Source organism: Sylvia atricapilla, chromosome 9, assembly GCF_009819655.1.
Source record: "Sylvia atricapilla isolate bSylAtr1 chromosome 9, bSylAtr1.pri, whole genome shotgun sequence".
NCBI lineage: Eukaryota > Metazoa > Chordata > Aves > Passeriformes > Sylviidae > Sylvia > Sylvia atricapilla.
The window spans coordinates 30,541,141-30,555,725 of NC_089148.1; the positions used below are offsets into that span (position 1 = coordinate 30,541,141).

The 14,585-nt window shown below is 42.0% G+C and overlaps 1 protein-coding gene across 5 annotated transcripts in view; it reads right to left on the minus strand.

The window, feature by feature from the left end:
• Nucleotides 1-6,647: 6,647 nt before the first annotated feature.
• The window catches only part of ELAVL4 (ELAV like RNA binding protein 4), an 80,449-nt gene continuing 72,511 nt past the window's right edge, over nucleotides 6,648-14,585 (minus strand). For 4 of the 5 annotated variants that reach the window (XM_066325513.1, XM_066325510.1, XM_066325514.1 and 1 more), the window contains exons 6-7: nucleotides 13,641-13,679; nucleotides 6,648-9,418 (exon numbers count right to left, since the gene is read on the minus strand). In XM_066325513.1, coding sequence (XP_066181610.1) covers nucleotides 9,091-9,418; nucleotides 13,641-13,679 — 367 coding nt within the window. In that variant the 3' untranslated portion in view covers nucleotides 6,648-9,090. The remainder of the gene's footprint in view (nucleotides 9,419-13,640; nucleotides 13,680-14,585) is intronic. The other variant, XM_066325511.1, reaches the window with a different exon arrangement.

Genomic DNA, 14,585 nt, shown 5'->3' on the forward strand with positions numbered 1-14,585 from the left:
TGCTGGACACTGGGCAGGGTAAGCCTTGCAAGGAGCCTCCACATGAGAGTCAAATAAAACATATCCCCTAGACATTTGTCTTTTTACTTTTGCTCTTTATGTATTAAGGAATTTTTTCCCCAGCCTCTCTGACTGCTGAAAGCCCAAGGCAAGGTAGCTCAGGGCCAGGAGACCCAGAAGTGCTCCCATTTTCCTGGTGTGGCTGCATTGGTGTCACAGCCTGGCTACTTCTGCATTCCATCCCCACCCACATCACACATCCCTCATTTCCTCCTGCTCTTCCCTCGGTGGGGCTGGGGAATTTCAGACAGGGTTTGCTCAGGGATACACCTGCAGCTGCTGCCTCTGGCTGTGCTTGTTGGAGGCAGCTCCCAGGTGGAGTCAGGATTTTCTCACTCACAGCTTTCCTCTCTCTTCTTCCTGAGCTCCACTTCCCTTTTGACACTTGGGTTGGAGTCTTCTCCTCTCACACACACACCCTCCCCACCCCTTTGACACGGCTATTTCTCAGGTCGGAAATTTTTAAGATTCTATTTCTCATAAAAAATGCTGGCAAAGGGCCACACAGGTCTGTGGAGCAGCTGATAGGGATTAATCTCAATCCCAGGCTGCTGTTTCCCCATCGATAGCCAGGGCTGTGCAGGCAGGGCTGCAAGCCCATGATTCAGCAACTTCCACTGATTAATCGAGTCACTTGATTTTTTATGCATGCGAGTGTGCCCAAGGCAGCTGAGATAAGTCAGCTTCCAGGCAGAGTGTTAGCAGTGCCGGGGATGTCAAAGGGTTGGTGATATTGATATAAATATATAGAGAGGCGTAGTATTCTGATTAGGTTGTGGTTTTAAATAGTCCTCGGCAGCATTCGTTCCGTTGATAGAATCCTTTCCGCAGATTTCCATGCACGTTGTACCTCTGATGCCGCTTTTCTTAATTACGGATACACTTTATCTGAGTTAAACATGTAGCAGGCCCCTCAGCATAAATTACACTCGGGTGTGTGTACTGAGAGCACTTCCCAGGTGTGTGAGAGGATAAGTGCGTGCTAAAGCAGTACATGCAGCTCAGAAAAGGCTTAGGAAATAATTTCATTTTCAAAAAATAAAAATCCCAACCTAAAATCCCCGAGAACACCAAGACAGAGCAGTTTCTGTCTGTGGCAGGGGAGTGCTGTATCTCACGTTTCCTACCCCGTGGTTTGAGGATGTGCAGGTAGAACTCCAGATGCTGATGGGCTTGGTGGCATTAAGTGTGTGCTTTGAGACAGTGTGTTTATGGCTCTTTTATTGATACAATCAAGGAGTAACCGGGGAAAATGCCACTACGTTTTCCCAGCCTCCCATTAAAAAGGAAAAGAGAAGGGCACCTGCATTTCAGAGATCACTAAGCACAGCTTTGGTCATCCTAATGCTGCAAAAGGCAGCTGCTTTGAGGTGCGCAGCTGGTGAGAGTGTGAGGAGCAGGTCCCAGGCTCATTTACAGCCAGCAGACCCGGGGGTCAAAGCCAAACCCAGGAAAGGCAGAGGTGCAAAGAGTTTGGCTTTCAGGCTGCTCCAGCCTCCTCCTCACAGCCAAACCCGTGCTCTTCTGCTGTGTCCGGGTGCAGAGGCTTCACTGCCTCTCCTGGCTACCAAGGCTTCATAGCCCCTTCCTCAGCGCAGATCAGCAAATGTGACAGGCTCAGGTGGTTCTGCCAGGTGTAAAACAAAAAAATCAAGAGCAGTGTGTTAGAAGGACATGGGAGGCAAAATCAGAGAAGGAAGGCTTGGCTCCAAAGGAGTCAGAGGGATGCAGAAATTTGTGCTTGTCAGAGATTTTCATGGCAGCAGTAATTGTTGATATTTATTTTTCCTCACTTCAGTGGAACAGTGTTTGTTAATAAATCTAATAATAAAACATCCACAACAATCGCCAGATTTGCCAATATTTTTTTCTTCAATAAACTGAGTATGAAAAAAAAGGAGTTTTGTTTTGTTTTTGTTTTATTTTTCCTCCCTGTAAGAATAGAAGACCTGGGATAAAGTTAAGGAACCTGTAAGGAGCGCCTCCAAGAGTGACTTTTCCTGGCCAGAAGAGCTCAAATATAGTTCACACAACTTGCATTGTGAGCTGCAACATTTATTGCAAATGCACCAATATAAAAAAAACCAAAAAAAAAAAAAACAACAAAAGCCCAACCCTGCTAGAACTGACTCACAGATGGACAAATTTGTTATTGTTTTCATGATCTTTTGCAATGTGTTTGCAGGTTTCCACAGCCTTGTTTAAATTCAAGCAAGGACCTTTTTGCACCAACTTTGCAGGATTTAATTTGTGAGTTGTACATTTAATTCTCCACAGCAGATGGTGATGTGTGGGTGTACTGCTGTATATTTGCAACAGATTCCTTATCTTACAAAATTAATTGTCTCGTGTGCTGATTTAAAATCAGAATTGTATTGTTCGTAAAAAGCTAATTCTTGCATATCATTTGGTTGGGACCTGTGCAATTCCAACAAAATGCAAGGGAAGAGAAAGTCTTGAGTGCTGCTTTAAAACAAATTGATAGTGGCAGCTCCAGTCAGTCCTGATGTTCAGGCTGAGGAGGTAATGAGTGTGTGTGTTTAAAAGTCACTAAACGGCATTCAGTATTTTGGGGCTGCCAAGTTGCCGGAATGGTGCTGGAGAAGGTTTGTGGGGCAGCTCAGCCACGCTCAGTGACACACACAGTGACACACACAGTGACACCCCAGCACAGCCAAGGCCTCCAAACTGAACCCCTTGTCCTTTGGCAGGGCTTTTCTCCTTAGCAGGGATTTATTTGTAAACCTTTGCTCTTTCCATGGCATTGCTCACGTTAATTTTCAGAGTTTAGGGGATTGTTTTTTTCCCTCTGATAAACTCTTGTGTCATTATGGCACACCCCTGCTCTGGCCATGCAGCATCTCAGGCTCCTGCCTGGGTCTTGGAGGAGAAAGAGAACTTGGGAGCTTTTCAGTGGAGGTCGGGCACTGCCAGGCTCAGCAGCCCCATGGCACCACCTGCTCAGCCAGCCTTAGGTGGCACCAAAAATGTGGCTTTGTCCAGGCCAGGGTCACACTGGTGCCGTGGAAAAAGGGGAGCCCAGGGCCTGGATGGTGCTGGTGGCGTTCAGCAGGTGCTCAGGATGGACACAAGGCCAGGGGGGTGTTCACCTGCTCCTGCTCCTGCTGGCTCCTGGGCCGCTGTGGCTGGCTTCCCAGGAATGGAATGAGGGGAATTTGGTTATTTTAAGCGAGGGACTGATGCAGTGGGCGCTGTGGGCTGGGCAAGAGAACGGCCTGCAGGGAGAGCCCCAGTGCTGGGGACCTGCCATGGGGTGGATTGCCAGAGGAGTAAATCCTGCCCCATTTGTCCTTCAGACACCAAGGCTGGGCTCACCCCAAGGATCAGCCAGTGGCAGGGTGAGGATGTCACACCTGACAAGGACCAGGGGTCTCAGCAGCAAGGGGCAGGTGGCTTGGCTGGAGGGCTTAGGGACAAGACACGTGTTTTTGGTGGCAAAAACAAGCTTCTGGATTTATTCTGGACTTTACTGTGCTCCACTTAGCACATGGGTTTGCTTGCTCTGTGGGAGAGGGAATATGAACCTGTTTCAGAGTGTGTTTGCCTGTAAGCAGCAGGAGCTGGGTCTCGCTGGCAGCTCCAAACCCCAGTGATGCGAGACAGGAGGTTTATTGTGGAATGAACAGAATAGAGGTTTTAGGATTTTTTGCTACTGCATAAGAAAAAAATCTGCAGCTCTCTAACATTTAAAATCTCAATGAAATTTGAGATGAAATATTTTAAAATATGCTGGACTGGCATTTAAAAATATCAGTTGTATCTTAGGAGTGTGGCAAGTAAAACTTTCAATTGTGTCAGAAAAGCAGCTGTTGCATGTGTGCGTATCCGTTTTCCCAGTTATTTCAACTGGGAGTAGGAAGAGTATTTCAGAAAATCGCTAATCTGGAAGAAGCAGTCTGATTTTTTGTCTTTAACTGTGGGTGAGTTAAATCAGGGTGCCTTTGTATGACCCCTCCTTTTGGGCATTTTTCTTCCTGCAGCCCTTTCTCATGCTCAGCTCTGGAAGATTTACAGGGACAGGCTTTTTAAAACATAGGTTTTGTGCTGTGGGAGGTAGAAACAATTCAAGCTTGGCAATTCTGTCCTCCTGCTCACTCTGGTGCTGTGCTGCACATGATCCCACTGGAATTTCTCGAGCACACCCAGTGGCACACCGTGTTTCTTGGAGAGGCCTCAGCAGCGCCTGTTGCACCACTCCCCTGCAGCAGTGCCCCAGCGCAGCATCCCACAGGATTTGTGTCTTTGTGTGTGGTTGGCTGGGGCCCCATGTTCCCCTCCTGCAGCTGTCCCAATTTGTGCCCGTGTCCCCCCGTGAGCTGCTGAGGCCCCGTGCCATCTCCTGGCTTTAGAAGTCAGGGATTTTTACAAGGGTGATCCTGCATCAGTCTGAGATGTCAGAGCTTTCGTGAAGTTACGCTGGATTTGATTTCCTTTCATTTTGCTCTGTATACACAATGAATTACTTTGTGCAGGGAGCTCAGTCTGCAAGATCTGCAGGGCAGGGAGCAAATCTTTCCTGTCACCACACTCTGACCTGGCTTTGCCTCATCTTCCTGTAGCCGTGTAAGTGAGACGTGCCAGGTAACAGCCTGGCCTGGCTTCTGGTGATGGAGAAAGGCTTTCCAGCCCCGGGACTGCCTCTCCCCTGTCCTCCTGAGGCTGACCCGAGCACCCAGGCAGCTGCCTCTGCCTGCTGCAGCGCGTCCAGACCCCGCTCCCCACCCTCCCCACTGCAAAGGGGGAGCACCGGAGCGCTTGTGTGTTTGGCTGCTGCAAGTTCAGGGCACCAGGAAAGCTGAACGGCCCCAGTATGAATTGAGGGTAGCTCATGGCTCCCCTGGAGCTGTCAGCCATCATTTCCCAACACTGAGTCCCCTCAGTGCGTTCCAAGCCCAGCTCCGTGTCTAAGGTAAGCTGAAGCGGAACACAAAGTCAATGCACTTGAAACACCCTCCCCCAGGTGATTTTCCATTTATGCAGCAGGCTCACTAATTGCAGAAAGAGTGATTACCCTTTCAAGAAGGAAATATAAACCTTGATTACTTTGAATGTGTGTTAGTGAAATGTGGTTCTGATCCCAGCTGGGCAGAAACCGCGTTTCAGTAAAACTTTCTGAAAACGCTCCCACAGGATCAGCACGGGGAACCTGCCTGTGACTGTTTTTATCCCATTCCCATTTGTGATACTCTCAAAAAGGGGGACTGAACTTTGCACCCCAGACCCCTAAAGGTGGCAGAGTCCTTTCTCCCATGGTACTGGTGTGCTTCAGCTCACGGGAGCTCACCAAGCTGCTGACCAGAGAAACAGGTACCTTACGGGATGAGAGACAAGGAGCCAACCTTGACGTGGAAGTGGGGAGAATCTGAATCAAAGGTGACCCCAAATGCCCGTTGTGTCCTGTCTCAAGAGCAGCCAGACCATACAGTGATCTTGCTCTCCCCACTTTCTGAGGAAAGGACTGCAAAGAATTAGGTGACAACCCTAACAAATGGTGTAACACAGACAGAACCATAGTAAATGGTGCTGGTTATAAAATGTCACTTTCTTAAACAGAAAGTGCAGTTTTTTGTGTTTTTTTTTTTTTTTTTAATGGGCTGGTGCATGTTGTAAAGTGTATATATATATATATGTATATAATCAAAATATGTGTATATACATATATAGGTAGATGGAAGGATGATGTTTTTCAGAGCCAAGTCTTTAAACAGACCAAATTAACCACTTCTGCTTTTACTATGGCATGGTGAGGTGGATTTAAGGATGAAATTAAGCAAGGTGTAGATTTAAAGAATAAACTCATTCTGTGGCTTGAAATTAATTATTATAACCAACATGGTAACTTAATCTCACAAAAACACGAGTTTATTAATAGGTGAAGGAGCTGAAGAACCACACAGTCCATCCAGCCCTCTGATAGAGTTTCCTAATCTCAGTTACGAAATTCAATGCTGCAGTTTTACAAGGTACATATTCTCAATTAGTGAATGTTACAGAACATAAACATGAAGTGAATATTTGTATTAATGAGATTCAAACAAGTCAACTGAAAGAAGTATCAACTCTAGTTATAACACATGGTGAAAAGAACCAAATTTGGAATGTGATCATATATACTGTTGTACATCAGACAATATGTACACTGTTTCATATTGCATGACATTCATAGCATATTCATAGAAAAGTCAAACTAAATGATGGCTTAAAAACTGTTATTATCACTGAAATTTGCTCACTATGTTTTAAAGTGTTGATATTGACTGAGTTAATATTTTCATTGTGTAAAAATACTGTATATAGTAGAAACCCTTCAGCATCTTCCACATTCAAATAAACGAAAGTTACAGTTTGGTATTTGGTGTTCAACATCTTAAATTAAACGGCCGATTCTTTCTGGCCTTCGGAAGGAAAAACAAATCATGAATATGCTCAATCTGGTTTGACTAGAACGTTTCTCTCTTGAAGACCTTGCTTCTGGAATCAGAGACTAAACCTCTACCTCGGCTGAGGTGCGGCTGGGAATACTAAAACATCTGAACACACTTAAAAAGGTGGAAAGTCCATAGCCATTCTACACACTTTCATTTATTGTCTGGACAATTAAAGTACAAATAATTCAAACACAACAAGGTTATGAAAAAAACATTTACAATACTTTCCCTCAGAAATGATCTAAACTAGCAAGGTTAACATGAAGTCATTCATTATAACTAAAGTATACAACTGCCTGGTCCTAAGAAAGATTTTTTTAAATTATTATTATTATTCAGATAGTAAAACACATCGTAGAGAAAAGATTCTGACATGCCTTCCCCACTAATGCTTAGCAAATGCATCAAAACTTTCCCAGCAAACTGCGCTCATTCATAGCAGATGATGTATAAAGGTTTCCCTGAACATTGAATGAGTGTTCCTTTAAACTAAAATCTAACATTGTTAAAGTAAAAAACTGATAAAATTATGATGCAGCCTTTGCTTTTAGTTATTTGTCTACTACAAAAGTTTGCCTCTTCAGTGTGAAAAAACAATACTTAGTCTACATGCAGTTAGTGGGTATAGCATGGAAAAAATGCACAAAATAAGCACAAGTTATAAATAACCATAACGTTTTATTACCATTAAGACTAAACTTGTATTGAAAAGATTTTATATAACAAGACAAGAAAAGCAATAGCAAATTTAACTATCAACTAGATTATGCATAGCGAGTAACTGTTTCTAGTACTCAGGGAAGAGCATGACCCTTTTTTGTTTTAAATATATAACCGTACAAAGCACAAACATACTAAAATGATCAGTGCACTGGACATGGGAGAGCACCCCCTCAGTCATTTTGTTCCCTTAGCTCTGTTTTCCCCAATCTGAATTACATTAAAATAAAGACCCAGTTGTTTTCTTTTCTACTGTGCAGTAAGAAAAAATATTCACAACAAACATGACAATATATCAAACAATATTTCTACACAAGTTACCTTGATACCTCTGTCACTTAAGTATCATAAGAAAACATTTTAAGACATATACAAACAAAACTAGCAAAGTGTTACAACTTATAATAAATTAACCAAAAGAAAAAATAACTTTATATATATATATATTTATATTATATATACACATACACACACAACAAAATGACACAATAATATGCTTCTTCCCATAGTTTAAGTAAACAAATAAGTAGACTAGCCAAACTAGCTATATTTGATTTTGGCCATATGCATCACATCGGCAATTAAATAAATAAGTGTTTCAAGCAACATAAACAGTGTTCCAAATGTGCCAACACAGCCCAATTATATTAGCTTGGGCTATAAAGTGAATTTGAAAATTCTTAACAAATTTAAAGCAAATGTATTTTTTTCTAAACACATTACATTTAACTATGATACTAAGATATGTAAATAATTTTGTAGCACCTACTGCTCAAACCAAGGAAGTTTTTGATCAAAAATTAATTTTTTTAACTTTTGTTCTGCTGATATCCCATACTGATGACTTAAAGAAAAACCGTCTTGCAACTCATCTCCTTGCTTTTGGGTTTTGACTGTGGGTAACTGCGTGCCTGGGAAGAACACTCTCCCGTACTGTATTTAATATTTTTATTACATGCTATGAAAAGATACGAAGATCATCTGTTTGTAGCCCATCCTTCAAAAAACAATCTACTAATCCAGTTTAAAACACACATCTTGATCTCTAAAAAGTTACCAGTGCAGTATGAACATGACAAAGTTGTCAATTTCCCCTAAATTAGCCAGTCAAAATATTTTTTCTCAAATCCAGATTCTCTTGTAAAAATTCTTTATATTTTATAAAAATAGATTTTTCTTGAAACCCATTTTCAGCAAAGAGACCACCTCTTTGGCAACATTGTTAATGTTATTTAAATTGTTATGTCATCAGGTATCCCCCGTTACCCCATTCCCTAACAGAAGACTGTTTAGTTCACATGATACAAAAGAAAAAAGGAAAAATAAAAAAAGTTGCAAAATTATGTTCTTCTTTTTGCAATTTTTATTGTTCCTCTTTAATTTGTGTGGGGGGTTTACCAATCTAATTCAATCAATGTTTTGAAAAAACAGAAAAGAAAACAAAAATCTTTTTTTCTCGCTTTTAATCCCATTAGTTTGTAAAAATTGTTTTTTGTTTTATTATTTTTTCAAATGAGTGAATGGTCATCTTAAAAAGACCCACCTTCAAGGAAGGTAGTAAAACTAGCTGGCCGGGTAAAAATCCCTGCACATTGTTATCTATGTATATTATATTCAACAACGACAGCTATGAAAGAACATTCAATGCATCAAAGGTTTTTTTTTTTTTTTCTAAGCATTATAAAATCCTTTCCTGTTCCTCACAGGATATCCAATGTTTTAATACTTAGGCAACACTGGCTTATAAAGTCCATGGTTGAATATAAGCCTTGAAGAGTTTTTTTTTTTTTTTTTGTTTTTGTTTTGTTTTGTTCGTATATATATTTATATATATATATTTTAGTAAGTAAGGATATGAAATTCAGGATTTGTGGGTTTTATTGGTTTTAAAGGAAACTTGCAATACTCTGTCTCCTAAACGGTATCCATTAAGGCTGGCAATCGCCATGGCAGCTTCGTCGTAGTTGGTCATGGTGACAAAGCCAAATCCCTTGCACTTGTTGGTGTTGAAATCACGGATCACCTTGACATTATTGACCGCTCCAAAGGGACCAAACAACTGCCACAGCACGCTCTCGTCCGAGTCGGGGGACAAGTTGTAGACGAAGATGCACCATCCAGTCCCGGTGTGACCAGGGATATTCATTCCCACAAGGCTCGTCATGCCATCAATTGTGATCGGAGAAAACCTACCGAGCAAAAAGAGGGGTCTATTCTAAATATATCTCTTGGCACGAGCTACAGGGGTCCGAGACTCTCGAGTAAATAAGCCAATGGTACGGAAGGTTCTGGAAGCTGGCCCCAGAGGATGACCACAGAGCCACCCTTGCTCTCTAACTCCTGCTGAAGCGGAGGGGAGCTGTGCTAAATACAATCGCCAAATCCGGGCATAAATGCATCTCCCTCCGAGGATAAGCCCTGCTTAGATGTATGCGTACAAAGACCTCAGAAAAGAAATGCTTGAGGACAATCTGAGTCAGAGAGGGCCTGCACACGCTGCGATAAACAACAGCATCACAGCTCCTGGAAAAAGGGCCTGTAGAAATTTGCCACTTCTTCCCAGCACTGATGTAAGTTTCAGGACAACGGAGATCTAATGCTTTATCTCCTACGAGTCTGCAGTGAAAAAAACCCAAGCAAACTTCAAGACCTATTTTAAAGATTAATAAGAAATGCCTTTGTCAGGATTCAGCTGTAACAGTAGCTTCTTCAGCTAAAAATACTATTAGAGAGATGTCTCTAAGTGGAAGATTTTATTTCTCCTCCTAACATGGTCCTTAATTGACATACACTAGGGAAGAAAATCCAGGTAATAAAAAGTCCTAAAGCCAGCCACATATCAAAGAAGGTTTATGCAGCAATTGTAGAATAAGTTGAACGTAAATACAATTAATGAGCACATCAACTGATACCTTCATATTGTGAGGCTTCATTTCCATGACAGGCTCAAGGTTCTTCAAGAAGACAACGCAGGGACTAACTCCCAGAATTCAACAGAGCACCCTACTGTTTCTCCCTCCTTGTCCTTTGGGACTTTACCTCGAGCATCCGAAGGGAGCAGATAAAGCCAGGTGTTTACACAGATCCATCACAGGAAAACAAAGGCTGGGCAGGATCTGTGGAGATCATCTGATCAGCCTCCTGCTCCAAAGCAAGGCAAACTCCTCAAATGAGATCTGCTGCTCATGGCCCTGCGGAGGGAAGCTTAGGAAATCTCCAAGGACACGAACTCTGCTCCTGCAGCCCCTGCAGCAGGACTCCATCCTCACTGCGAATGTTTCCCTTATCCTCAAGTGGAATTTCCCCGGCTGCAGCCTGTCACTGCTGACTCTTGTCCTCCTTCGTTTGACCTCTGAGAACAGCTCAGCTTCACCTTCTTTCCAAAGCCCCTTGTAGGCGGCTGAAGGCAGCAGTCGGGGCTAAACTCTCCATTTGCCTTTCCCGAATTTCAGCGTGTTCCTGCAGCTTTTCCAAGGTCTCCCCAGTGGCAGCCGTGGCCAGCAGCAGTGACAGCCCCTGCTCCTCACCAATTTAGTGTCACCCGCTAATGCGAGGAGGGCGCAGCGCAGCCCATGACTCAGGTTATTAATGAAGATGTTAAGCAGTATCAGCCCTCAGGATCAACATAATTTTCCTTTCATCAGTGTGGAAAAAAAATTGACATGCTTTCTGAAGCTACACTTTGGGATATGTTTTAAAATAACAACTGCACAGTGGAAATGTCTTAAAAATCTAGTTTCACGTGTACCTTCAATATGATGAGTTTTAATACCAGAACAGAATAATAATTCCTCAGGATTTTCTGAGCGATGATTGAGGGAGCAGAGGGAGGGACTCTGTTGCTGAGCGAGCTCCTGTGCTCTCCAAAACTTTTTACACTTGTAATAATTTTCACACACTTTTAGCAATCCGCACAGTATTATGCGGTGTATATTAAATAACCATAAAGGAAACTACACACTTGATGGTTGCTCACTGTTCTGTTGACGCCTGACGGCGCTTTTTATGTATATTCAGGGAAAAAGAAGACACTTGGAATATACATCTTAAGCTGAGGATCATCACTGGGGTGTAGCTACGCTGTAAATGAGCAGTTCACAAATGCTCACAGCATCACATCCTCAGGAAGGTTTGCAGACAGTTTATTAAAAATACATGGCAATTTTCCAACTCAACTTCACTTTTGCAAATCCTCAGCTCGACACATTTTAGTTTCTCTCCCGCACAGTGAAACCAGTGACATTATCACAACAGTTCAGCACAGAAAGGCTGGACAGGGCCAATTTCAACTGCTCCCTCCACCGCGGGTGGAAATAAGGACTGGAAATAAGGCACAGCCAGGGCTTGTAGAAGCCAACAGCTACAGCTCATTTTGAAATCTGGAAGATGGGACGTCAAGCCCATGGCTGGCAAGTGCTAACTGTGCCAGTAATATACAGAAGCCAGCAAACACTGCTTTTCTGGAATGGTTAAATTTAATGTGAAACACAACACTAAGGGATTCACCATGCTCTAAGTAGGGGCGATGTAAAACCTGTACAATGCATAGCTGTGCATGTCACAATGCATTATGAGGCTTTGCATTTTAAAGAAATGCTGCATTGATATAAAGGGTTAACGTTTCCTACAGTTCACTGGAGAGCAGCTTTTCCCTGGAAACCTTTAGGAGCTATGCAGCTTTCAACTATTTATGTGCCGTGAGCACAGCAGCTGCTCTTAAATCCAACAAAACACGCACGAAACTGGTGCAAGTGTATTGACACAAATACAAGATCACCTATCACATAAGGAGCTTTGCTACTAGCAAGTGATCTGAAATCAGCCTCAATAAAACCTTTTTTCCACATCAGCATGTCTCATTTTCCATCAGTACCACACAGCACAGGGAGAGCCAATCTCCTGTTTCTGAAGCAGCCTCAGAAATTATCAGTGCGGTATTTTTTGTGACCCTGCACCTATAAACTCAGGTTTTGCTAGTGCAGGAACGATTGCCAAGGTTTGCTGAGAGGAGGTAAGAACTAATTTAAGATGCCTGCAAAATGACTTTAAACACTGCTGTGTTTTTAGAGCAACACTGCAGACAATGTTGAGAAAGCAGATGTATAACCTATAAAGGCAGGGAATTGCTCTTTTCCTCTGTTCAGACTAAGCCTATCCTGCACCACACGCCAGCCCCATTCCAGGGAAGGGGCAGCAGCAGCAAAAACCCGGGGAAACCTCCCAGAACAAACCCATCCTTCTGACATTGACTTGCACCTGGACAGACACTCAACTGGGAGTTTCTCCATGCTTCTGACAAGATATCAAGGAACAAATAAGGTGGGAGAACACAGGAGAAGGGATGTGTGATAAAATCAGGCAGGGGGTTCTGACTCACCACATCCCCATCACCACTAAGGATATCCTGACACAACCAACGTGCCCATGAACATCAGCACTGGTGCTGGGAGAAGCTGTGTTTTGACTTTCTTCTTGTGAGCACTCAGGATTTCAGATCTGTACTGAGTTACTGAGGAGTTAAACCCCACCTTACTGTCTGCTGCTAGCTAGTGTAAAGATATACTTACCATACCTTTTTAGAGGATGAGCTTCAAAAAAAAAGCTCAAGTAATTTTCAAGTGTGGTGAGCTTTCAGAAGAGTAAGCAGTACTCTCTCGTCTTAATCTGGACATTTTAGGGTAACATCACAAATAAGACTACACCTTTGTTTTGCTGCAAGGGTAGCTTATGCTGATGTTGCCATTAAAGGAAACACTAACAACACATCATCTCATTTTAGCTACCGAACATACTCATGGAAGAGCAGAAATGTTGACAAATCAGCTGAGCTTTCACACATGCGTGCACATACAAACACAGAGCTATTTTAAACAAACAAAAAAATAAACTTCAAGGACTGAAAAAAAAATTCAAAGTATTAAACCTGTAACAAAAGAAACTTCGGGCTGATTGAGGTGCACACAGCTGTATTTTCAGGTCAAACTTATGCTGCCAGATGGGGAGAAAGGTGGTCTTAACTGTGAGACACGAGAGCAGCCTAATTCTGATTTTTGACTTAAATTTTCCATTATCAGATCAGAGATTTATTAATAACTCAAGTTAATAGTTTTGATTCTAGAAAAAGCATCACTTAGCAAAGCAACTGCAATTTCAATGCTTGTAGCTGTGGCACCTAAACCATTTGAGAAGCCCACCTGTAAATCAAAAAAGGTTGAAAAACCCCACAGAACTGGTGCGTGAGGCCTTTTAAAGTAACAAAACCAACTGAAGTCCAAACTTAAAAAGAATTTGACATGCTGGTGGAAGAAAAGAAGGGATAAAAAAAATAAAGTTAGTGAATTAAAGAAAAATAAATTGTAGCACCAATCTGTGCCAACACGGACATCTGGCAATCTGTGGAATTCTAATTACCTCTTTACGCCATAGGCCATATTAAGCAAATTGTCCAGCCTGAAAAGAGAAGGAGGGTCTTTGGGTTAATGTCTCACAGATGGCAAGATCGCTCAATGGAACTATTATTAATAGTGTTCCATTTTCAAAGAAGAAACGTTCAACAAGTTTCCCACACATCTAAGGAGCCTAACAACTCCCAGCCTGCTTTGTTAAGTCTGAGGTTGTGCTTAAATTTCCACCAGAGCATTTAAAAGCCTTTTTTTTTAAAACTTGTCTACAGTCTTAGAGAAAAGCTTAAACTCCAGAGCTTGGTTTTAAAAAAATCCACTTAGGATTTGTCTTCTTTTTTAAAAATTAAACTTTTTTTGGGTAATTTAACTGCTCACCTTATATCTACAGTTAACTTGGAAATAAAATGTGCAATCCAAAACTGCTGGAACTGGAAAAATTCTTGATAATCTGCTTTAATATGTTACATTTCTCCCATTTTATTAAATATATTTAGTATTAATCCTTCACAACATATCAATCTAAATTGACCACCAAATTTTGCAGAACATAATCATCTGCTTTCCATGGCAGCACAATAAAGTCCTTCTGTCCATAGAATGATTCAGTGATAACCTCAATGGACACAGCTGCGTGCCAAAGACACAAAAACAAGTGTAAATTTAATGTATCCAATGACTGACTTTTTATGATCTTTAATTCACTAGCACTTTTCATCACTGACAAACTAGAATTACTTCTGAATAATTCTCTAAAGCCAGTGTGCGACTCAGTTATGCAAATATGTCCAAGTTTTCTTTCTTGAAGGCAGATTTTATTTGAAAGCTGGGTTGCCTGAGAACTATTAAGTATAGAATATCACATATTGCTAACTCTGCCTTATGCATCAGATGGAAACAGGGTATTCAAAATGCAAAGCATAAAACATCCCCAAAAGCATCTGAAGGCTCACAC